General features: G+C 40.2%; 2 protein-coding genes across 4 annotated transcripts in view; one reads left to right on the top strand and one right to left on the bottom strand.

The window, feature by feature from the left end:
- Positions 1-47: 47 nt before the first annotated feature.
- Positions 48-25,144, top strand: mrpl21 (mitochondrial ribosomal protein L21). The gene is made up of 7 exons (XM_063062167.1): positions 48-130; positions 1,402-1,462; positions 5,870-5,955; positions 6,404-6,567; positions 16,775-16,827; positions 18,710-18,813; positions 20,272-25,144. The coding sequence occupies exons 1-7, from the start codon at positions 67-69 to the stop codon at positions 20,334-20,336; spliced, it is 597 nt and encodes a 198-aa protein (XP_062918237.1). The 5' UTR covers positions 48-66; the 3' UTR covers positions 20,337-25,144.
- cracr2b (calcium release activated channel regulator 2B) overlaps positions 24,686-26,017 on the bottom strand; it is a 173,274-nt gene continuing 171,942 nt past the window's right edge. For all 3 annotated transcript variants that reach the window (XM_063062163.1, XM_063062165.1, XM_063062164.1), the window contains one exon: positions 24,686-24,788. In XM_063062163.1, coding sequence (XP_062918233.1) covers positions 24,704-24,788 — 85 coding nt within the window. In that variant the 3' untranslated portion in view covers positions 24,686-24,703. The remainder of the gene's footprint in view (positions 24,789-26,017) is intronic.

Genomic DNA, 26,017 nt, shown 5'->3' with positions numbered 1-26,017 from the left:
ACCACCGTTCCGACGAAGCCGCGGAATCTATTTCCAGGCGGACCAGTGACGTTTTCCGCCGCGGAGATGGCGGCCGCGAATTGTATGAGGCTGGTTGGTAACTGGAATTGGTGTCGGATCCGGACTGCTGGTAAGGGCAGTATGTCCTGAGGAGGGGTCGGGACAAGTTCATGGAGAGGTGATGGGTTAGGGGGAGATGATGGAGGATTCCGAGGGTCTAGAGGTGGAGGCGGTAACTGGATGTGAGATGAGGGAAGGTTAATGGGATGTGTTGATGGTGACATGCAAGGACTGGAGGGGGATGATAGGGAGTTGAGCTGGCAGATAGGGTCAGGGGTGGAGGGACTGATGGAAAAACTCGCGGCATGGAGAGTGAGGGACAGAAAGCAACAGCTGGGGCAGAAGTGGAGTGACTGGTCGGTTGTGGATGGTGATAGGGCCGCAGTGCTAGGTGGAGAGGTGGAGCTGTCAACTAGCAGGTGATGGATTTTGGTGGAATGAGGGTATTGGAGCTGAGGGGCGGGGGTGGGGTGAGGGAAAGTGTTGAAGTGTGCCTTAGTCTATCCAAAGTTATAAAGATTGAGTGTAGATTTCCCTTGTGGCTGTGCTTAACTGTGACATAATCTATAGCAATTTGCGAAATTGTACTTTGAAATTTATTTTTTCTACCCAGCCTAGATTACTACCTTACAAGAATGAGTTTGGTCTTTCTACCAGACTGTATTCCCATAGATTTCTTTGTATTGAGCCTCACCTGTCAAATGTGTCCCATTCTAGACATTTACTAAAATTGTCTTCTAATTTGTTTCGGAACTCAATTTTAAAAAGTTTGCTGAACTCCATCACCCCCCAAGCAAAATTGTAATTATCCACAAATTTTAAAAGTTGTTTTTGTATTCTTTAATATAGTTGTGCTGCTGAGACCTGATGTATGTTTTTATTAAGAATCGGCATGTTTTAAATTCCTTTTGTATGCTATTTTGCCAGAAAGCCAATGATTTCATATTGTTTGTAAACTGTATAACAGCTTGCCTTATACACACAATCATGGATTTTAATGTACAGAATTCTTGAAGTACATATATGTCACATGTTTAGAACCCTGAAATTTGTTTTGAATTGTGTCAGTACTAAGCCCATATTTGTTGATGTAAAGTAACCTGTTCCATACTGTAGAATGAGGGTCATCTTTCTGACTTTAACACTGAATGAAGAGAGAGATGAACAAAGCAAATTTTTACTTTTTTTTTCCAGGAAGTAAGACCTAGGACCTTGCAATGCCTTGTCATAGAGATTTTGACAGTGAAGTACATGGAATAATCATGGTTTATTCAAAATGTTTACAAGAAGTATTTTTTGTGACGTGTGTGATATGTATTAAATAATGTTGTCTTTTCATAGTGTCTTCTCTGGCATTCACAGCAAGATATCAGAGTTCTCAAAATAAGGCACTGCAACCAAGGTAATTAGGGATTAACATAAAGTTGTCAAATGTCATCAATACTTAAGCACGTGCAATCATATAACACAGGCAATAGCAGGAGAAACCTTCTCCACTAGCTTTAGATTGCTTTTCAATTTTACAAAAAATCTATGTAGCAAGGCCCAAATTCAGAAAGATTATGTCCTAACATTTACTGGAGAGCTATGAGGCATTTTTCCAGCATTCAAGTTTGAGGAACATGCAGTATTGGTGTTGCAAGTTCATAATTTCTTAAGAATTTGCACCACTCAGAGTCCTCTAATGATAACCTCTAAAACAGTGGTTCCCAAATTTTTTTGGGTTACCGCCCTCTTGGCTTTCAAACCACATCCCCCCACCGCCTTTCTGGCCATTACATAAAAACTAAAGAAAGTTGATCTACGATTCACAATGAAAGAAAATAGGAATTGCAAATTCAAAGCAGTGACAAATAATTGCAAAAATTATTTCAATTTAAAGCTACAAGTAAATTATTTAATTACAGTAAGAACAATTTCCATCAGCAATTGTAGAGTGTAGATTAGTAGTCCAACTATTCACTACTTCATTGCTTTTTCTCCTTTTAATGAGATGGATGGGCTTGGTGCAATGATCTCAGCTTCTCAACTCAGATGGAGTCCCCAAGTTCAGTAATTTGCAGTCTCTTTCATTGCTGTGAAAGAATTTGGGAGACTGCACTGAAACTGTGTTCCACTAAATATGATGTTGAAAAGGCAATAGAGAACATCTTGACCTTTTTCCAGAGCGCAGGATAGCATTCAGAAATTTCTTTATGCAACCAAAAGTCTTGATATGATTTTTTTAGCCTCAGCTTCTGCTAAAAGTCATTTGTAGCCAGATCAGTCCTTCCTCCATCCTTCCTTTTAAATCCTCATTACAATTGTTCAAGAATGGATTTATTACCCAATATGGAATTTGGATCGAGAGAAGATCGTGAAATCTCTCTGACATCTCTTTATGCAGCTTACCCAGGTGGGCACAGTATACTTGAAGATCATCATCTGGTATTGTATCTTTCTCTTGCAACTCAGAGGGACTCAGAAATTGGAAAAGGTCGTGACAGTCAATGTTAGATTTAAATAGGGTTAACTTGGACAAAAATGTGGAGACGACTGTTTTGACTTTGCTAAGATTCACATCATTTCCTTGCAATTGAAGATTGATTTTACTAAACTTTGCAAATAATTCTGACAAATAAGCAATATCATGTCTAAGATTCTTGAGTTGATTACTGAATAAAACATTCGAATCATGAAAAAATGTTACCACAGTTTCAAAGAGCACATAAAACCATCTCAGGCAGTTTCCTTTTGAAAGCCATCTGATTTCTGTTGGAACAGCAAACATTCAAACTGTTTATCATTCTCAATACAAAGCTCTCAAAGTAGCCAAGAATTAAAAGCATGGAGCTTAATTTTCTTTATCACTGTGTTAGCAGTATTTAATAATTTGTCCAGCCAGTGACTTAGGGTTTTTGCAACAAAATGTTGTCCGTGAATTTCACTGTGAATGGTAAATATGTTTGGAACAGCTTTTTTCAAGAAAGTAATAACCCCATGGTGGTGTCCTGTCATTGGTAGTACTCCATCTGTTCCACAAGCAAGAGGATTGGTGAGCAAAATGTCCTTCTCTTTGAAAAATTGCTTAACGACCCGAAATATTGACTCTCCCTTTGTATCTGTTTCTAGTCCCCTTGCAAATTACAACTCTTGAACCATACTTTCATCTTTTATGAAGCAAATATAACCAAGAAGCAAAGATTCATTGCCTGACAACGTTGATTTATCCAACTGCAGATCAAATTCTGTTGTCCTACCTATGTTGCACAGTGTGTCTTCCACATTCTCAGACATTACATCTATTCGTCTTTGAACATTGAATCTATTTGTATTTGTCACTGGGTGAAATTACTTTAACTACTTGGTCTCATGATTTATTCAAAACCGTCCTCTGAACCTCCCTTCCTGCTGGCAGAATCAGTTCTCCAATTGTATGAGGCTTTCCAGATTTGGCAATGAGCAATGAAAAGTTGTATGAAGCACGCAAGCCATCTCTGTTTTGTTGTGAAGTCTTGGCAAACATATTTTCAGACTTTTCACAAAGTGACAAAGAATAAGTGACAAAAATTTTTTACTTTTATCAAGAGTGTTCAAAGTTCAATGTAAATTTTATTATTAAACTACATATATGTTATCATATACAATCCTGAGGTTCATTTTCTGGTGGGGATACACAGCAAATCTATAGAATAGTAACTATTACGGGATCAATGAAAAATCAACCAGCATGCAGAAGACAACAAACTGTGCATATGCAAATATAAATAAATAGCATTAAATAAAGATAACATAAGATAAAGAGTTCTTAAAAGTGAGATCATTGGTTGTGGCAACACACATCAAAGTTGCTGGTGAACGCAGCAGGCCAAGCAGCATCTGTAGGAAGAGGCGCAGTCGACGTTTCAGGCCGAGACCCTTCGTCAGGACCTGGTTGTGGGAACATTTCAATGACTGGGCAAGTGAATGTAGTTATCCCGTTTTATTCAAGAGCCTGATGGTTAAAGGGGTAGTGACTGTTCTTGAAACTGATGGTGCGAGTGCTGAGGCTCTTGTACCTTTTTCCTAATGGCAGCAGCGAGGAGAGAGCATGCCCTGGGTGGTGGGAATCTGATGGATGCTGCTTTACAATGACAACATTTCATGTAGATGTGCACAATGGTTGGGAGGGCTTCACCCATGATGGACTGGGCCAAATCCACTACCTTTCATAGGATTTTCCATTCAAAGGCATTGGTGTTTCCATACTTGGCCCTGATACAGCCAGTGATTACACTCTCTACTACACATCTGTGGAAGTTTGTCAGCGTTTTAGATGTCATGCGGAATCTCCAGCCTCCTAAGGAAACAGAAATGCTGTCATGCTTTCTTCGTAATTGCACTTTGTGCTGAGTCCTGGACAGATACTCTGAGAAAGTAACATGCAGGAATTTCTCCATCTCTGATCCTCCGATGAGGACTGGCTCATGGACCTCTGGTTTCCCTCTCCTGAAGTCTATAACCAGTTCCTTGGTCTTACTGACAGTGAGTGAGAGGTGTTGTTATCTTCAAATGTACAGGTAGCCTGGAGTCTAATTCACAGGAACTGTCATTGTGTGCTTAGCGTATAGGAATCGTACTAGCTAACACTGCTACAGTAGTGAACGGTAATAATGCGCAGCAGGTAGGCCTGGAAATAGCACTATTTCTTCAGTCCAGATTTCTCATGATATGCCAAATGCAGAAGTGTCACATTGCCTTTCAACAACTATAACATGCTTTGAACGAAGTCTAAAATAACGGTGTGTTAGTAGGAGATGAGGTGATAACATGATCATTGTAATCAATTACAAGATACTGAGGATCAAGTGCTTAGAATAAGTAATTCATTTCTTAAGTTAAGCCAGCAGTCCCTTAGCTATTCCCCCCTAGGGAACTCCTGCTCTGAAATATACTAACATGGGCCCTCTCATTTTCAAAGCAGCTGCACAAAAAAACATATTTAGAATTTTTAGGGATTTTTACATGCTTACTGGCATCTTCAGTTTTCCTGCCCAGCATTCTGGAAGTATTAAGATTGACAGACATTACTTTATGTGATCCCTGCTAGACGTGAACAGGATGTAACCTCACATGACAGTAATACAATGCATACATATTCAAAAGCCAAGGCCTCTGTGGTTATGGTTGTCATTTGTCACAAGTTTCACCATTCTCCTATGTACTTTTTGTTAATTGTTTAGTTTCAGAACATTTTTCACAGGACAACAGGAGTTAGGTTGTAACTGATCCAAAAATCTCAAACCCAGTGCCATTTTTCAAAAGAGAGAAATAAATTTCCCTTATGTAAATGAAAACTAACAAGTAGAGGGAATGAATGAAAAAGATTGAAAGAATCTATTTGGATGCAGAGGTATTTCTGGAGTCAGACAGAAATCTATTGGACTCTAACTTTTAGTATTTATTTTGAGCAATTTTTTAATATTGTATAAAAGGGATTATTTTTGTCTATCATTTAATTAGTTTGGCACAATATCATGGACCAAAGGGCCTGCTCTTGTGTTGTACTGTTCTTTTTTTTTGTCAATATGACATCTTCAAGATAAAATTTATGGAACAGCATTATTTAAATAGTGAATCTAAGGAGGTCATTTGTGAAATTGGAATTATTATCCTTATGGATTTAACTGCACAATATTTTTAATTGAAAAATGGCTTTAAATGTATTTGTCAATTTGAAAGTCATTTTAAAAGCTTCGGAATACAGTTTCAGTACCCAACCAAAATTTTATGTGTGATTATAACAAAGAATGTGATTTAATATTATTTCACTTTGAATCAAATTTGACAGAAAAGAAGCAGTAACATCGTTATCAAAACCACCATGGCCTGAGATTAAGTTACCCGATCCCGTGGAAGAAGCAAAACATCACTTGGGTAAGATTTGAGATACATACATTGGCTTGAACTTAAGACATAGGATGAGAATTAGACCATTTGGCTCATAGAGTCTGCTCCAGCATTTCAACATGGCTGATCCACTTTCCCTCCTAACCCCATTCTCCAGCCTTCTTCCCGTAACCTTTCATACCCTGAATGATCTTACCAGCATGATTTCATTAAATCAAATTTCTATGATTCTGGAATCTGGTCATCATTTCCATGAAGAACTTAAGGTTTAAATTCTGTACTGTATGTTTTTGTCAGAGCTAGACTAAATTATAATTTTAAATGTATTCCTATTGAATAACAAAAAATAAAACTGATTTTGACCATTATGCTATTGTAGATCTGGTGTGACTGTTGTTAAACAAGATTTTTGAAAGTCCTATCCAGTCTGGTGCCAAGAGGCCAGTTGAGTCAATTAGATGTATTTTGTTTGCAGAGGTTGTACAAAATGTAAAGGCATTGATCGCCACAGGAGCGTATGGCAGACTGTTTGCAGTTGTACACTTTGCAAGTAGACAATGGAAAGTAACCAATGAAGACTTAATTCTGATAGAAAATCATATTGAAGCGGACTGTGGAGACAGGATCAGACTAGAAAAGGTAAGAGACCTTTTTGTAAGCCCATGACCCCTAATGGGGCATAGGCCACTGACAGTAGATCACCAGAGTCCTCTGTCCTGGGCCAGTCTTTAATGTGGTCTCTAGTAGCCCATTTGCTTGGTGTGTCCTCCTCCCAGGGATGAGGTCTTTGGAGCTCCTGTTAGTGTTTCTGTAGCACTGGGTTTTTACGGAATGGAGTTGCTGGTCTCATGCCTAACCCTCCTCTTGCAGCTGGGCTTGCCCATCCATGGCGGAGTTTGTGGTCCATCAATATTACCATTTTAGATAGGGGCTTTGATATTTAACATGTGAGAAACAAATACATCCTGAGAAATGCTGACATAGCCCTGGTGATGTGTTTTTTTGCTCTTTGGAGATTGGACCCACAGAAAACAGGGCCTGATGGTGTCTCTGACTGTGTCCTTTGATCCATCAGAGATCTAAGCGGGGATATTTGCAGACATGTTTTTCTCTCCCTGCTTCAACCTGAGGTTCCCACCTACTTTAACAAGATGACTATCATTCTGATAACTGAGAAAACCAAGGTAATATGTCTAAATCACTACTGCATGGTGGCTTGGAGATTCAGCATCATGAAGCACTTCAAGAGAATGTTCATGGCATATGTTAACTTCAGCTCCCAGCATTAACCCTTTGTCTACAACTGAAACAGGTCTATGGCACACATCATCTCACTGGCCCAACTCATCTCTGGAGCATCTGGACAGTAAAGACATCTATGTTAGATTATTGTTTATTGACTACAGTTCTGCCTTCAGTACTTTCCAAGTAAACTCATCTCCAAACTCCTAGACCTGGCACTCAATGTCTTCATTAGCAAATGGATTCTTGACTTCCTGACCAACAGACTACAGCCAGATAGGATAGGCAGTGACACTTCCACCACGATAATTCTCAACAATGGTGCTCCACATGACTACGTCCTTAGCTCCCTACTCTACTCCATATACATTCACGACTGCATGGCCAGATTCTGCGTGACAAATTTACAGGTGAGCCAGATCTCAAAATAACATTGATTCATATTACAGGAAGGAGACAGATAACTAGTCACATAAGACTATAAAACATAGGAGGGGAATTATCCCATTCAACCCATTTGGTTTGCTCCTTCTTTCAATCATGGCTAATTAGAAGGCCTGAGGTATAGGGAGAGGTTGGCTATGCTGGATCTTTATTCTCTGGAGCATAGGAGAATGAGAAGTGACCTCATGGAAATTTATAAAATCAAGAAGAACATGGATAATATGGACAGTCATAATCTATTCCCCAGGGTCGGGGAGTCCAAAACTAGAAGGCACAGATACAAGATAAGGGGAAAGATTTAAGAGACCTGAGAGATAACTTCTTTACACAGAGGGTAGTGAGTACTTGGAATGAACTGCTGGAGGAAGTGGTCAAGGTTGGTACATTTGCAACATTTGAAAGGTACTTGGAAAGGTACATTGAAGGGATGGGCTTGGCGGGTTATTGGTCAAACACGGACGACTGTGACGGGCAGGGAGGATGCTATGGTTGGCATGGACCAGTTAGGCTGAAGATCCTGTTTCCCTGCTACATCACTGTTTACTTTACCCTGTCAGCCCTATTCTCCTGCCTTCTCCCCATAACCTTTGACGCTCCTACTAATCGAGAACCTATCAACCTCTGCTTTAAATATACTAAATACCTTCTCCGTAGCTATCTGTAGCAATGAATTCCACAGATTCAGCGCTTTCTGACTGAAGACATTTTTTCCTCATCTCTGTTTTGAAGGGGTGTCCTTAATCCTGAGGCTGTATCTTCTGGTCCCAGACTCTCCCACTACTGGAAATATCCTCTGCCCATAATACTATGCAGAGTTTCAATGAGATACCCCCACATACTTCTACACTCCAGACCCAGAGCCATCAAGCATTCCTCGTGTGTTAACCCTTTCATCCCTGGAGTCATTCTTATAAAACACCACTGGGCCTTCTCCAAAGCCAACACATCTGGGCCCAAAACTGCTCAGAATACTCCAAATGTAATCTGACCAATGTCTTATAAAGCCTCAGGATTACACCCTTCCTTTTTCTATTCTAGTTGTCGAGAAAAGAATGCTAACATTGCATTCACCTTTCCTATTGACTCAACCTGCAAATTAATCTTTTGGGAATCCTGCACTAGGACCCCCAAGTCCCTTTGTAATTCCGATTTCTGAATTCTCTTCTCATTTGGAAAATAGTTTACACCTTTATTCTTTCTACCAAGACAGTTTATTTGTATCTGTTCAAATTGTAGACCTGCTGAGTTCCTCATGCATTTTGTGTGTGTTGCTCTGGATTTCCAGCATCTGCAGAATATTTTATGTTTAACATCTTTTGTCTCATCTTTGTCTATCCTGCTTGTTTTATCCTCAAAATATTAAAACTAATTTGTCAGGCAAGGTCTCCCATTAAGGAAAACAATGTTGACTTTAGCCTATTTTACCAAGTATCCTGAAATTTCATCTTTACAATGGTCTTTAAAATTTTACCAACCACGAAGTCAGGTTCCTGACTCTGGTGATTTTTGAAAGATCACTACTACTGTCTCCATAATCTCTGCAGCTCTCTCAGAACCTTCAGTGTGATCCAGGTGACTTACCTATCTGCAGATCTTTCAGCTTCCCAAGTACTTATTTAATAATAGTGATTACGCTCATTTCTCCCTCCTAACTCTCTGGAACTTCTGGCAGATTGCTCATGTCTTCCACACAAAAGAATGATGCAAACTGCTTATGTCATTCAGCCATCATTTTTTTGTTCCCCATTACTCATTCTCCAGCATTGTTTTTCACCTGTCCAGACATCCCACCTCTCCCGGAAGTTCCGGGAGTCTCCCGCATATCGATAGTGGCTCCCCGATGCCCGGAAATTATATACAATATCCCGGAAATAGATTTTTTTGAGAGGGAGAGGGAGAGGGAGAGCGAGCATCCTGATTGGTCTCTCTTCGTGCTAAGAGTGGTCCCCAACCACCGGGCCACGAGGAAACGATATGATTTAGCGATATGAAACGATATGAGTCAGCTGCACCTTTCCTCATTCCTTGTTATGCACTGTTGAATTTTAACGCACGCGAGGTCATCAGTGACCCAAGACGTGTAAAGGAGTGGGGTCGGTGGCCCATTTGCGAATGTCCCCGGTGAATCATCCATGTCAGCGCGGGAAAAAGATCAACTCCTCGAGCTTGCAAATGATGGTGGGCTGAAAAGTATGTTTGACATAACATCTCTGCCGGCATTCTGGATCAAAGTCAAGGTTGAATGTCCTGAGATAGCCACGAAAGCACTGAAAACGTTGCTTCCATTTCCAACATATCTCTGCGAAGCGGCGTTTTCTGCAACGAATGCAACGAAAACTAAATTGCGGAATAGACTGGACATAAGGAACCCCCTTCGAGTATCACTGTCTCCCATCGCCCCTCGATAGGACCGTGTTGTTGCAGGAAAACAAGCCCAGTTTTCCCACTGATGCAGCAATATTGGTGTGTTGCAATGATTTTATATGTTCATACGAGGAAAATATGCGCTATGTGTTTAATATGTAAAAGTTACTTATAATGTTATGATGCTATTGACGTATAAGTGACTTATAATTCAGTGGTCCCGAACTTCCAGGCTGCGAAGAATACAGTGGTGGCCGGAATGCACCCAGCACATCTTTACGAAAAAAGCCGAAATAAACAAGCTAATTAATTAGGTGCCGTCCGGCACGTAAATGTCAGCCCAGATCAGAGCGATTGCCGATTGCGTCGCCTCTGATCTGGGCCGACGTTTACGTGCCGGGCAGCACCTAATTAATTAGCTTGTTTATTTCAGCTTTTTTCTTAAAGATGTGCTAGGTGCGTTCTGGCCACTGCTGTACCGTTCTGGCTTCGCGGCCCGGAGGTTTGGGACCACTGTTATAATTGACTTATCACTACATTCATGCGAGGAAAATATGCGCTGTGTGTTTAATATTAAATTCGTTAGATAAACCCCCTTTAGAAACAAAATTGAGTGTATTAGCCACTTACAAGTGACTTATCACCTATATTCCGGTCACGTTTAACACCCCCCCCCCTTCCCCCCCACCGGGTCAGCCGGTCTGCAAGAATATTGTCAATATTAAACCGGTCCGCCATGCAAAACAGGTTGGGGACCCCTGATTTGAACTAGCTGGCTGGCTGCTAAGGAGCTACGCTATTGATGTCCTACGCGATGAGGCCAAACTCCCTGTAGACTTGCTTAAAGTTGTAATAGAATAATAAACATGATAATATAATATAAGTACATATTTTAATGTCACATTTGCTGCATATACCCAACTTAGTTTACAGATTAGACAAAATCACTAAACAAAGTATTACATGCACGTTTGGAGGTTGATGGGGTGGGAATATGGGGGTGCTACCTCCCTGAAATGAGTTTTTGCAGGGTGGGGTGTCTGCCTGTTTGATGACCATTCTTGACTTGCTTTTACTCTTTCTACATCACCCTAACATCATCTCTGCTAGGGTCGCCTTTCCCAGGCCTTCCTTCGGCCTGCTTCTCTCATACCTCTGCAGTTACCTTTATTGCATTTTATACTGACACGTGCAATTTTAGCTTCCTCCTCTCAAACTCGGTGTGAATTCTGTCATATGATCAATGGCACCTAAAGGTTCTTTTATCTTCAGATCCTTCGTGAAGTCTGACTTATTTCCCAACATAAAAACTGCTTTTACACAAATGGGTTCAACCACAAGCTGCTGTAAAAAGCCACCTCATAGGCATTCTACAAATCCAGTAAGTTGGAATCCATAGCCAACCTGATTTTGCCAGACTACCTGAATAATGAAGTCCCTCAAAACCGCCTTTCTTACTTGTCATTTCTTTTTCCTGTTGTAATTTGTACCCCACATCCTAGCTATTATTTGGAGGCCTGCAGATAACTGCCATCAGGAATTTTTTTACCCTTGTTGTTTCTTAACTCGGCCTAAATGATTCTACATTCTCTGATCCTTTGTTACTTCTTGCTAAGGATTTGATTTCAGTTTTTACCAACAGAGCCACACTGCCCTTTTGCCCAGCTACCTGTCCTTTTGTTACGACGTGTGTCCTTGGACGTTCAGCTGTGATCTTCTTTCAGCAGTGATTCAGTATTACCCACAACATCATATCTGTCAATCTTTCTACACTATATTATCCACATTGTTTTATATACTGTGTACATTCAGTTATAGCCTGTTCAATCCTATATTCACCATCCTGCTTCTCAAATTTGCATCCATGTTGCCTAAAGCTAAATAGTTATCCCTTTCTAAATTTTGTCTTAATTTTTATTCTGGAGATTTCCGTCACCTCTCCTGCACTCTCTGTCCCTCTATCCACACTTTTCTGATCTAGTGAACCCTCCTACTATTTAATTTAAGCCCTGTGCACAACACTTCATTATGTGATTTGCCAGAGCCCTGGTAGATGTATGGTTCAGGTGGATCCTGTCTCATCAGAACAGCTCCCTCCCCCAATAGTCATGCCAGTGTCCCACATATTCGAACGCTTCTCCCACGTCAATCTTTGAGCCAGAAATTTAAATCTCTGATCTAATTGACCCTGTGCCAATTTGCCCATGACTCAAGTAGCAATCCAGAAATTACCTTTTTGGTTCTGCCTTCATAGTTAGTTCCTAGCTGCTCGCTGTGTACATACATCTATTGATGCTTCTGGACACATCTTCAGTGATGTTCCTGGAATCATCAGGTGTTTCGGGTCTTTCAACATCATACACCCTCCTCCAGGTGACCCAGCCGGGGCTGATCAGACCCCAGCTTGTGTCCAGATGGCTAGCTACTTATGACTCCATGGCTCCCCTCTTTTGAGCCACAGCCATCTTGAGGCCCTCTCTGCCGCATCAGTGGTACTGCGGATGGCTCTCCTCTTCCTCTGTCCCTCGATGCCCAAAATGCTGAAGGCTCTCACTAAAAAATGGGCTACGAATCCCCTACAACCAACCTCCACTGGGAGACACCTCGCTCTCCATCCAGCCTGCTGACAGTTGCTGACCAGTCCTGCGTACTTGGAGAACTTCCTTTCAAAGGCCTCTTCCAAGCTATCTTCCCATGGGACTGTCAGCTCCAGCAGCACCACTTTCTTAGTCAACTCAGACACTAGGACAATGTCTGGTCGCAGGGTGGTGGCTGCAATATGGTTGGGGAACTTCAGCTGCCCTTTGAGGTCCACCAACAGCTGCCAGTCCCTTGCAGAGGTCAGAATGCCTGCAGATGTTCTTTTGGCAGGTATTGGCTACTCCCCAGCTCTGACAAAGGCAATGGTCTGCTTGGAGGGTCGGGACCGCTTCGCCCACTCAATTCCTGCGCTGATGGTTTCGGCGATGGTCTTCAGGACCTGATCATGCCTCCACCTGTACCGTCCCTCACCAAGTGCCCTTGCACAGCCCCTGAGGATGCGCTCCAGGGCTCCTCGCTTGGAGCACAGTGGGCACGCAGATGACTCTGCCTTGCCCCATGTGTGCAGGTTTGATGGGCTTGGAAGCACATCGTACACTGCCTGGATGAGAAATTGGATGTGCTGTGGTTCGGCTTTCCAAAGATCAGCCCAGGTCACTTTCCTCTCAACCACATTCTCCCATCTTGTCCAAGCTCCCTGTTGCTTCATTCCCACCGCCTTGCAGGCTCTCATCTCCTCCACTATTGCTCTCACCTCCTCCCGAACTAGACAACGCCTTTCCTTCCCTCTGGTGTCCATTTGGGGAGTTGGAAAGGATCCTAGCCCAGCTCGGCCTTGTGTGACCACTCCCACCAGCATCCTCTGATGCAGCCTCGCCTCTGCCTCCTGAACAGCTTCCTCTGCCCTCCACTTCCTGCCAGTACTTACTTGGATCCCTGCTCTAGCCACCTTCGGGTCACTTGAATCCCTATACTGTAGCACTTCTCTGGCTCTTGTTACCTTGAATTCTTCCTCCAAGGATTTGAACGGCAGTTGCAGTTTGTTGTGGTGTCCATAGAGTGCGATGCTGCTCAGGCTCTTTGGCAGCCCCAGCCATCTCCTGAGGTGCTTGCTAACACTCCTCTCTAAGGTTTCGACTGTCAAGATCGGAACTGCATAGACGAGGAGGGGCCACAGGATTCTGGGAAGAATGCCATGCTGATGCACCCAGGCTTTAAACTTCCCAGGTAGGCCAGACTTGTCCACAGATTTCAGTCAGCCATCCAACTCAGTGCGGGTTGCTTGAATGGATGTTGTGTCACTTAAAGAGCTGTCAAAAACTTTGCCTAATCTCTTGACTGGCTTTTCTGTGATGGTTGGGATGGCTGTGCCTGCGATGCTGAACCGGAACTTGTTCTCCACCTTCCCTTTCCTCAGCACCATCGATCTTGATTTGGCAGGTTTGAAATGCATCCGGGCCCACTCCACCAGCTTTTCGAGCCCTTCTAGAATCCTCCGGTAGCCTGGGACTGATTCTGTGGTGACTGTGAGGTCATCCATGAATGCCCTGATAAGTGGTTGCCGTTGAGCAGAATTCATTCTGGGCCCTCTGCACTCTGGTTCGGCAGATTTAGTGAGCAGGTTCATGGCTAGGGAGAACAGTGTCACTGAGATAGCGCACCCTGTGATGATGCCGACCTCCACCTTGTGCCAGGTTGATGTAATTGCTCCTGAAGAGACCCTCATCCTGAAGTTGCTGTAATAATCAGCGATAAGTTCTCTGATTCTGCTGGGGACATGACATTTGGTCAGTGTGAGCTGCGCCAGCTTGTGCAGAATGGAGCCATATGCATTTGCCAGGTCGAGCCACAACACTGACAGGTTGCCCTTGTTCTCTCTGGCCTCCCTGATGAGCTGTGTCACCACACCGATGTGCTCCAGACAGCCCAGCATCCCTGAAATGCCACCCTTCTGGACTGATGTATCAATATAGGTGTTCTTTGCTAAGTAGGTGCACAGCCGGTTAGAAACTGCACTGAAGAAGATCTTCGCCTCAACACACAGCAGAGAGATGATGCGAAACTGATCTATCTGGGTGGCAGTTTCCTCCTTCGGGATCCACACCCCTTCAGCCACTCTCCACTGTTCTGGGATTTTCCTCCTTCTCCAAAAGGTTTTCAGGATCTTCCACAGACACAGCAGGAGTTTGGGGCAATTCTTGTACACTTTGTACGAGGTGCTGCTTGGTCCTGGAGCCGAGCTTGTCCTTGCTTTGCGGACGACCTCTCTGACTTCCTTTAGTTGCAGCTCTGACACGTCGAACTGCACGTCTGGTTCAGGTGGGTCTATTAGGATGTCACACTCTCCCAACTCCTGCACTCTTTCAGGATCATTATATATCTTCTTCAGATGTTGGTCTATGTCTTCCTGCGAACAGGCCAGTTTCCCACTGCGCTTCTCCCCCAGCAACTCCTTGGTGAACTTGAAGGGGTTGACGATAAAGGCAGCACGTTTTCGGGCCCTTTCATGACGATGCCTCCGATACCACTCTGCCCGGCGGAGGACCCTAATCTTCTTTCGTAGTATGCACATCAGCTGGGCCAAGCCAATGCGCTCCTTGTATTGGGACTTCAGCGCTTTCATCTCCTGCCTGATGTTGTAGATCCTCAATGCTCTTTGGTTCTTCGAGTAAGATGTTTTGGAGCCTTCCTTCTCCTCTTCTCCGAACCGTTCAGCTGCGATACTGACAATAATTGTTGTCATGGCTTGCAGCTTCCTATCAACCCCTCCCTTCGCCATTGCCTCCAGAATTTGGTTAACATCTTCATCAAACTGCTTCCACAGTGAAGTCATGTTAGCTGCAGGCCACTTGATCCACCTCCTGTTAGACTTCATGTTTGAGGGATTAGTTTGCAACACTTGGAGGTTCCGGGCACTATGGGGTGACTCCGAGCCTGGCCCCTCCTTCGTCTCACCAGGTCGGACACCTGCGCGTTGTGCTGCTCCTGCTCCCGCCAAACACTTCATCCTCGCTTGGTGGATCTTCAAGCCATGATCGTTCTTGCAGATTTTGCTCAAATACTCTCTTTCCTTGTCATATCTATTTCATTGGTACCCACATGAACCACAACAACTGGATCTTCCTCCTCCTCCAAATTCCAATCCGAAGCCTAGGCACCAGGCTGGCAAGACAGTCTTTGGGAGTCTCAGTTGTAGCAACATAGAATTGTTCTATTTCGCTAAATATATTGTCTTCAATTAGAAATACATTTCTTCTCTCGCCAATTGAATGGCTCCCAAACCAAAGTATCATGGTTAGATTGCTCATCCTTCCTGCAGCCCCCACTCTCATTTGCACAGGAATCTTAGATCTGTTGGACAAGTTGTCATGCTGTCATGACAACAGCCTTTACCCTAACCTCAGCAAATCCAAACAACTATATATTGATTTCAGGAAGGGGGCAAGGCATGGGAGCGGTACACATTCTCCTGTTAACATCGACTGTGCTGAGGCAGGACAGTTGAGAGCTTCAAGTTCCTAGGAGTCAATGTCACCACTAGCATGCTCTGGTCCGATCACCACTATATCTAAGAAACCTCACCAGTGTCTGTACTTCCTCAGAAGACAAAAGAGATGTGACATGTCTCCTTTGACCCCCCCTCCCCCCTCCACCAATTTCAGTCAATGTATCATCCTATTCAGATGCACCGTGGCTTGGTATGGCAGCTGCTCTGACCGTGACCACAAGAAACTGCAGGGAGTTGTGGACACAGCTGAGCATGTCACAGAAATCAGCCATCCTTACGTGGACTCTGTCTCACTTCTCTCTGCCTCAGTAAAGCAGCTGTAGCATAATCAAAGACCCCAACCACCCTGCACATTCCTCCCTCCCTCCCTTCGTCCGTCTCTCTCTCTCTCTCTCTCTCTCTCTCTCTTCTCTCTTCTCTCTTCTCTTCCCCATTGCCCTAAAGATACAAAAGCCTGAAAGCACATGCTACTAAGGTTCCATGACAACTCCTATTTCAGCTATAAGACAGTTCCCCTGTACAATGAGATAAACTCCTGATATCTCAATCTATCTCGTTATGACCTTCACCTTATCCTTTGTCTACACTGCACTTTCTCTGTAACTGTAACATTTTATTCTGCATTCTGTTATTCTTTTAACTTGTGCTACCTCAGTGCACTGCAATAATGAATTGAGTATGAACAAAGTGCAAGATTTTTTTTTAAACGTGAAAATAATACACCAACTTATCATTTTCTTTGCACAGGTTCTGTTAGTTGGCGGGGATAATTTCACACTTATCGGAAGACCACTTCTTGGGTAAGGTTTAGTTTATAAATCAGTGAGATAGCCTAGTTGTCCAAAGTTAATCTTATTTATGCTATGCATATGCAATAGCTTTTGAAATATACCAGCAAGATTGAATTATAAAATAAGCTTTATTGTGACAATTTCACTTGCACTGTAATTGCATTTAAAAAGTAATCAAATTGTAGTTGCTTTTCTCATTCCACAATTGATATACAGCTTGACTACCTCGAATCCAGCAATCAGTTATCCGGTTCCACCGCTGGTTTGAACATAATTTTCACCACCTTAATTTCAAATTTCCTTTGTCATAGCACCAAACCATTGCCGGTGTTTTCATAGCGCCATTAGCAGAATCAGCTGTTAGCACAAACTTTAAAAGAAGCAAGTTGTTCTTCTGTGTTATTCTGCATTTATTTTTATAACCATTCCTTATAAGGTTCGTCGTGTCTTCATTGAATAAAGGACGTGCTTCTCGTAGTGTAAAGTGCAAGCACCATGTGTTATCTATACATGATAAGCTGGAAGTTCTGAAAAATCTCGACAGTGGTGTGTCTGCGAAAAGCATATGCAACTCGTATGACATTGGCTCTTCCACAGTTTATGATATAAAGAACAAAAAGAAAAGTTGCTCAAGTTCTTTGTTGACAATGAATCAAAAAACAGATGTGCGTAAAAAAACAATGAAAGGTGGAAAATGTTCACAACTAGATGTAGTTCTCATAAAGTGGTTTAAACTCCACGTCAGTGAAGCTGGAGAACAGTCAGGGGAGATGGTGAAGGAACAAGCAAGATTATTTCATGAAGAATTAGGACTGGATTATGAGTGTGATTACACTGAAGGGTGGCTTCAGCGTTTCAAGCAGTGATAGGGCATAAAACTTTGTGCAGTATGGTGAAAAATTGTCAGCAAAGGAGATGCTGAGTTTGTTAAGTTAGTTTCTGATGAACATTTAAGTCCCATGCAGGCCTACAAAGCAAACAAAACTACCTTATATTGCTGTTGTACTCCAGCGTGAACACTGACTACAGGGAATGTAGAATCACCAACAGGTTATAAAGCATCAAAAGATCGTATCACTCTTCACTGCTCTAATGCTGCAGAAACCCACAGGTGTAAGATGTTAGTGTTCAGCAAAAGTTTACATCTCAGAGCTTTCAAAGGTATGAAGCAGTTTCCAGTAATTTACCATATCAACAAACAAGGGTGGATTACAATGTTTGTTTGTTTATTTCATCCTAACCTAACCACCTGTGATTCAGCAAAATCATTAATCCAGCACTACATAGTCCCAATCATTTTGAATTTGTGGTGGTCAATCTGTACTGTTTTGCAGATGGACATGATGATTACTTGTTCTTCAATCAGAACTATCTTTTCATGTACTTGGTGATTTACTTGAGAGCAGCTTGTGTAATCTTTGCAGTGGAGATGACTTTTTTTTTTACTATTTTCTGGTTCATGGAATATGGTAGTTTGCATTAGCCATTATCTTAATGACAGGAGAATATCTTCAGTTTATAACACAAATCAATGGAGAATTTTTATGCATTGGTAATGAGATTTGCACCCATAAATTTATGACGGATAGCAAATATCTGAAGTCTTGAATTTTAAATCACTTCATGTTTAATTATCAAGCGTGACTGATGGAGGCTTCCTATGCATGGTTGCTTTCAAATTAATCATTGAGTCGAGATCGCTGACAATTAGTGTCAATGTGCTTTAAAAGTAATTTATTGAAGTCATACCAATACAATATATGATGTGATTTTTTTTTAATTTAATGGCATGTTGAGAACCAAAATGGGGTGTCTGTTTCATAGTTATAAAGGCCTAGATGATGTTTTGGTATATTGGACGTATTATATAAAAGCAAGTTGTTGTTCACAGGCGAGACCTTGTACGAGTGGAAGCGACAGTCATTGAGAAGACAGAATCTTGGCCTAGAATACACTTCAGATTTAAACGTAGGAAGCGTTACCGGAGGACAAAAAGTAAGTTAGATCATCAGCATTTTAGCAATGTGAACAGGCTATTTAGTTATGCATTGTAACTAAATTTGGTGTTCTTTCTAAGTTAAACAGCAAATGTTAGTGTCCAATTCAGATTTTCTGCTTGTATCACTTCTGAATTTGAAAGTATGAAAATTCTGATAATTCCACAAAGGCCTTCACACTCTCCTCTCCTATCAGACGCCTTCTTCTCCGGCCCTTTACCTTTCCTACCCACATGGCTTCACCTATCACCTAGCTAATCTTCCTTCCCCTCCCTCCATCTTTTATTCTGGTGTCTTCCCCTTTCCTTTACAGTCCTGAAGAAGAGTCTCGGCCCAAAATGTTGACTGTTTATTTGTTTGCATAGATGCTACCTGACCTGCTGTGTGTGTTTCACAAAGTAGCCTCCCACAGAGTTTGTTTTTGCAGTTATCTGTACACGATAATAGAGTCATAGAGAGCTACAGCTCAGAAACAGGCCCTTCAGCCCATCTAGTCTGTGCCAAACTACCATTCTGCCTAGTTCCCCGGCTTGCACCTGCATCATAACTCTCCATGCCCCTCCCATCCAGATACTTATCCTAGCTTCTCTTAATTGATGAAATCAAACCCACATTCACCACTTCCGCTAACAGTTCATTCCACATTCTCTTCACCCTCTGAGTGAAAAAGTTCTCCCTCATGTTCCCCTTAAAAATTCAACTTCCACCCTTAACCCATGACCTTAGTTCTAGTCTCATTCAACCTCACTAGAAAAAGCCTGCTTGCATTTGCCCTATCTATAGCCCTCATAATTTTATATACCTATGCACACACTTTAACGACTCAGCTCCATACTTTGTCATAACCTTGGTTTAAGCATGGTCAAAACAATCTGAAATCCGTAGGTGAGGTCACAGTTACTGATGATAACTGGGCATTTGACCAAGTGTGGCATCAAGGAGCTTTGGTAAAACTGAACTCAAAGGAAAAATAGCACAAAGGAAGATTATTTAAGATCATTGGATTGCAGAGATCTCAGCTGCAGGTGGCTGAAAACAATGTCCTAAAACTTAGTCCCAATCATTATTAGTTTACTAGTTGCTTTATCAAGGACGTGTGGAGGTGTTCACTGATGATTGCACATTGTTCTATTCCATTTGCAACTCCTCAGCAAATGAGGCAGCCCACGTCAGCACTTAGCAATGTTCTGGTATAACAATCCGAAACATCATTTATAATCCATTTTAAATCTATGTGTCAGTCTTCGTGATTGCGTCAGTGAAGTATTTTTCTTTTATGTTATGAACTTGCTAAACCAAAGTCTTAATACCGATACCGTAATTCACATTGCTATTGAGTAGCAATAGAATCTTTCCAGATTCTATCCAGATTTTTTTTCAACTTCATTTTTTTTTAAATTCTCTGTATAACGTTTCATTTAAATCTAATTTTTCATTTGTTGCTTTTTTTTTGCAGTAAATGTGCAACCTCAGACTATTCTCAGAATCAACACAATTGAGGTTGCTCCAGCTCTGGACTGAGAGTACTGGCAATTTTGAGTCCCCAAGGCTAAAAGAAAGAGGGCATTGTATAAACCTAGAGATCCAGATACATGAACTGCATTTCCAGTACCTTGCAATCATTTGTATGCATTATCGTTTAAGTTGTTTCCATACTGAATTTAAATTTCTGTTGCTTGAAGTCCTTTACACGTTCTTTTCTCAGTTACCTCTACTAAAGTACTGCAACATGTGAAAATAAATATTTTTATTGAATCTGATTCCTGAAGTCCTCTTTAAATGTTGTTAGGAATTTGACCCAACACAGGGAGATCTGCATCATAGGTCAATGAGACTGGGCTAGTAGACTATAAAGTCAATGTTCTCTATAAGTGATCATGCTGCAATACAAGTTTACTTGTTGATAGACATGCAAACCATCATTGGTAATAATAGAATATTTGTTATATTACATTGAAATTAACTGACAGGGCCAGTAATTTTCAGTGTGAATCTGAATAGGTAAATATCAACGAGCAGTTCATACACAGCCATGCTTTACATAATTTCTCACTCTGTCATTTCAATTTGATATTTTTCCCCTTGTGTCCAAGTAGCAGTGTGCTTTGTTCATTGTGTCAACATTACTGCAGGCAGAACAAAAATACTTGATGGCTTTCATAAAAGAAAATTTGAGAGGAAAACTGAAAAACAGTCCTCTGATGACTGGAAAAGCAATTGGAAAATCCCATTCTATGAAAAATAAATTTGAACTGGAGATCTGTTGATTAGTTACTTAATATTTCAAATTGTATCTGAGATAAAGACGGAGAATGCTGTGGAAAATCTCAGCAGGTCAGGCAACAGCTGTAGAAAGCAAAATAGTTAACATTTCTGCTTGCAGCCCCTTCAGCATTTTCTTATTTTTATTTGTATTTTTATTTGTGTTTATTTTTAACTTCAGATTTCAGCATCTGCAGCTTTTTGATTTTCAGTAACTAGGATGTTTTGGTTTTCGCAGACACAAATGTAACTCAGCTTGTATAAAGGAAGTTGAGGATGGGGGGTTAGGAAGAAATGAATTACTAATGTACTATAGACAAAATCAAATGAAATTCTCATCAATAAATTAATCTGCATGGGGCAAGTTTCAAGGATTAAAATAGCCGTTTTGAGACAATGTTTTAAGTAATTCCTTTTATTTGCTATTTTTAAAATAAATCTATTTTAACATGATCAAATTCCTAGACAAACTGTACTAAAATAAACAAGAATCCATTGGCAATATCTTTACTAGTACCCCAGTCTAACAAATACTATTGAAAATAAAAGAACTTGCATTTACTTAGACCATGATGCATCTGTATGAAGCTCACGAGAAACAAACACCAAAGGAGATTAATGAACAGTATGTCCAATAACATTATGAAACAATATATCTGTTTTTGTTATTGATTAAGGAAAGTGTTGGTCAGTGACTGGTTCATATTATAAAGCAATCTTGAAGATATGTCTCAACAGAGGAGTAATATTTACTTAATTCTATATTGCAGTACCACAGTCCCTCTACTTCACCAGCTTAGATTAAACCCTTCAGTGTGGAATAGTAGCTTAGCCATGGGGGTTGATAGCACTGTAGTTAAATTTCCAAATAGGTTTCCCAACCTGATCAGGAGATGCTAGTTCAAATCCATCATAACAACTGGAGAATTTAAATTCAAGTTAATTATCTAAATCTGAAATTAATCACAGTATTGATTATATTAAAGGACAGTATTTTTATAAATAAAAATCTTTCTAGTTTATTTTATTATCTGATCCAGCCATGGCAACCCCCAAAACCACTATTGAAATGTACAATCGTGAATGCTTGTCAGCATTATTACTGACATCCACGTAAGTTAATGATTTATTCGTTCATCTACTGGCTCAGAAGCAAGGCTACTAGTAATTAAGCTACGTCAATAATTATGAGGAAAATAAAAGCAGTTCCTATGATTGTGTCTGCAGTTAATAATTGGAGTTCCCGAGACACATGTAGTCTGTTATATAATTAATTCAATCTTTGTTTTTAAAAGAAATTTGGAAATTGGAAACTTAGTTCATTAGAAGTCATCGCAAAGCTGTCATTACAAGTACTTCCAAGCCATTAACTACATTTCTTTTCTAATCTGATCTTTATGTCACTCTAGTATTATAACAGCAATTCAATCCTCAGGCCTGAAGTGTCTGAAAAATCAATCAGTAATATTAAATAACTTACACAGCATCATTGCTGCAGTCCAGGTAAGCACCGACCACCAGTTCTAAAGCATCTAAAGAATAGCCTTTATCAATAATGAATGAAAAGGAAAAGCATGGGATATGGCCCAGCTAAAGTCAATAGCTTTGGTACCTAAGAGGAGAGGATATTTATTGTTTCATTTCTCTTAGCCTGAGATCACTAGAATTGATTGAATGCATTGTGCAATTTTAACAGCTGAGGGAAAGAAACAAAAGAGTATTTCATGAATTTTTTCATAACATATATAGGCCTAAAATCATGTTTTTTTTCAAATATTACAAGCCATTTCAGATTTTAATATAAATTGTAAAATAAATGAAAATATCTCCCTATAAAATTTCCTATGATATTCCACATTAAGTTTTTCTTTGCATTTAATGCAACTTTTTTTGCGAGTTCCTCAAGATTGATAAGTTGCTACATAAATGCAAGTTCTTTGTAAGTGATGGGGATACACTGACAGCTACAGCCAATATATCTGAAGTTGCACAAATGCATGGCTGTCCACCAGATACATGTCAGCAGAAATAAATACTTTGATGGATAGTAATCATGGCTCAATTTCTGTCAAAACACAAATTCACATTACATTTCTGACGGGTGATAAATACTTTATACACAACTTCTGGACATCTACACATTGACATATATAAAAGATTAAAACTCAAAACCATTCATTGGATTGGGCAGTAACTGAGTCATACAAAACATCCCCCATATTTTAGAATTAACTTCTGATGAAAGGTCCTTAAACATGTAACTTTAACACTTATAAAACATTGCCTGATCTGAATATTTCCAGCAAGTTCTGTTTGTATGTATAATTTCAAACATCCTGAGTATTTTGTGTTAACATTTTTTTTACAGTTGCGGAACCAATGTCTGCTTTAAATTTTACTCTAAACATGGTTCAAAACAACTGAATAAAAACAACCTGCTAGCATGAAGGTAGAGGAAATGGGCTTGGATTTAATAGCCTCCCAAGCAATAGAAAAATAATAGTCATATCTTGTACAGCACAATGCTCTTGCCAAACTTTTTGCCCATCTACATTAATCCCATTTGTCCACAATAGGCTATTTGTTTGGATGCCTCACATACATGGTAGAGAATCCAGAAACAATACATGTTATAAAAATATTCAGTCTCCCTGTAACAAAACAGTTTAAAATAGTATAGTTATTTTAACTTTGTTGCTTTTAAATACTTATTAATGAGATACCTTGAAAATTGTTAAAATCTTTCAAAAAGAACAAACTGATTACTTTGGACATACCAATTCCCTCTGAGTACTCTGCCCACACCTACAATTTCACTCATGTTCGGCACAGCCAATTCTAAATAATAGCAAAGAATTTCCAGGTAAAGTACAATGAATATCTCAATTGCAAAGATATTTTAACTGTACCCTTATAGTGTGGACAGATCTTAACCATTAAAGTTGGGACGAACATATTGCAGAGTTTGATGTTAATCTTATAGCTGACATGGTTTTCTAGAGTCTACAAGGCTTTAAGCAGAGCTCAATATAGTTTTGTAGAACAAATATTGCATTTTGTTCACTTTATATGGATTTTGTCGTTAAAACTATTTTCAGAAATATACTTTCTATTTGACCAACAGAGTACTGATTGCAGTACTCACATTACATGCCTTATGCAAAACCATCTCGATATCTTAAGAAGCCTGTACCAATATATTTGTGCAGAAAGTTTAAGTTTCAGCAAACCTATCCACAGGATTGCTTGGCATCCTCATTTAGTGTGTACCTCAAAATTGCATCTGCTGCGTACAGAATCTGGCTCATTAATGGGTGAATGCTACAGGAAACATAATCTACAAGAACAGGCAATGCATTCTGTTAATGCTGCCATAGTTCGGCTATGTACAGATGCATTTGCTCTAAACTTAAGTGTTTACTTATAACTCCATCTCTTATCTATTGTCAGGTTTTATTTCATGAAATAGCAATTTATGAGACACTAGAAACAAAAACAATGATTAGAGAGAAAGGAAAATGTAAAACATTGAGAGCAAGTCCTGTAGCTCAGAAATGTCTAATGAGATCATAAAAGCATTCAAGCATCTAATTTATCTAGGAGTAGTGGTTCTTCTTTGTTCAATTTCATTTGCAGCAGCCTTTTTTCTTGTCACAGACATCTAAATGCAAGGCATCTTCTCTCTGTCTGTCTTCTTGTTCACTTAATAATCTGCAAACAATTGTTTTAACAAGTGTTTAATTAAAAATGTTAATTTTTTATGAGTCCTCTCTGTACACCTTATTGTGATAGAATATGTTTCACAAGACATGCCAACTGGTTAATTTGTATGTTGAAAAAAAGATCCTTAGGCCTTTGCTGAACATGTTCCATTACTTTCAGATTATTTAAATTACAGTTTAATGTAGTGTAGCTTGAATCACAATAGATTTGACTTTAAGTTTGAATTTTGTCCAGTAGCACTGTATTTCAGATTTTCACTGCAGTTTGAATTCTATTATCCAATACACTGCAGTCTAAAGCTCTCCAATTTACCTCATCTAATATATTAAATATTTATGCCTTTTCATCAAGCTGTTGTCTTTTGTCCAAATGTACTTTGGCTGATGATGTTCTTATGAAGTTGCCTCAGGTGCTTTACTATCCTAATGGTGCCATATAAATTCAGATAGTTTTAATCACAAAGGACGGCTACTGCACATGTAAATAATTTGAACAAACTTTCCATATCCAGCCATTTATTGCTTTAAAAATGAATTCTGTATTTGGTGAATATATTATCAACTTCATAAGTCAAATGTTATGGCTCTGCATGGAACTAAAGATAAATCAAGTTCTCCAAACCAATGTTTGGAGGCTTAGTCAAAATTCCCATCTTTAACCCACTTTGTTAACAGCTTGGGCAACTGGGTTAGGTGGATTCCTTCTTGCCCATTCCTTATCCCCAAACTTAAGTAATTCTCCAGGAACCCAAGTTGATACAAGTTTAGTGATTTCTGTAGCATAATCAAACTGCTTAATATTCCTACTAGTTTGCTGCGATACTTAAATCATGCAAAACTTCCTCTCATAGTTGCTGCACAATTATAGTTAATATGTGGCTTTACCACATATTACATGTATACTTTAGAAAATTTTGTAAAATACCACAAGAATTTCACAAATAACTGGTTATTGTTTAAAGAGTCAAACAGTAATTTCAGCACCAATTTTCATGTGCATATACATATAAAAATGTTGAAATACTTATAAAAAGATCTGGATGACTGAACTAAACTCGTTTGTCACAAGAAGATTCAAATCTTCACATATCACCAGGTGGTAATTTTTTCCTCCGTATTGATGATTTGAAATGTCAGCTTTGGGTGAGATATGGTATTCTTATCTACAGATTCAGACTCACTCCAGAGACCAAGCACAAAATCTGTGCTGATAGTAAA

The sequence above is a fragment of the Mobula hypostoma genome, chromosome 11, assembly GCF_963921235.1.
Source record: "Mobula hypostoma chromosome 11, sMobHyp1.1, whole genome shotgun sequence".
Classification (NCBI taxonomy): Eukaryota; Metazoa; Chordata; class Chondrichthyes; order Myliobatiformes; family Myliobatidae; genus Mobula; species Mobula hypostoma.
Note: the sequence above shows the minus strand (reverse complement) of the source record. Positions and strands in the feature narration are given on the sequence as shown.

Coding starts and splice junctions, on each gene's coding strand:
- mrpl21 (XM_063062167.1), top strand. CDS start 67: ATGGCGGCCGCGAATTGTATGAGGCTGGTTGGTAACTGGAATTGGTGT. Junction 131..1,401: donor GTGTCGGATCCGGACTGCTG/GTAAGGGCAGTA, acceptor GTCTTTTCATAG/TGTCTTCTCTGGCATTCACA. Junction 6,568..16,774: donor ACAGGATCAGACTAGAAAAG/GTAAGAGACCTT, acceptor TTCTTTGCACAG/GTTCTGTTAGTTGGCGGGGA.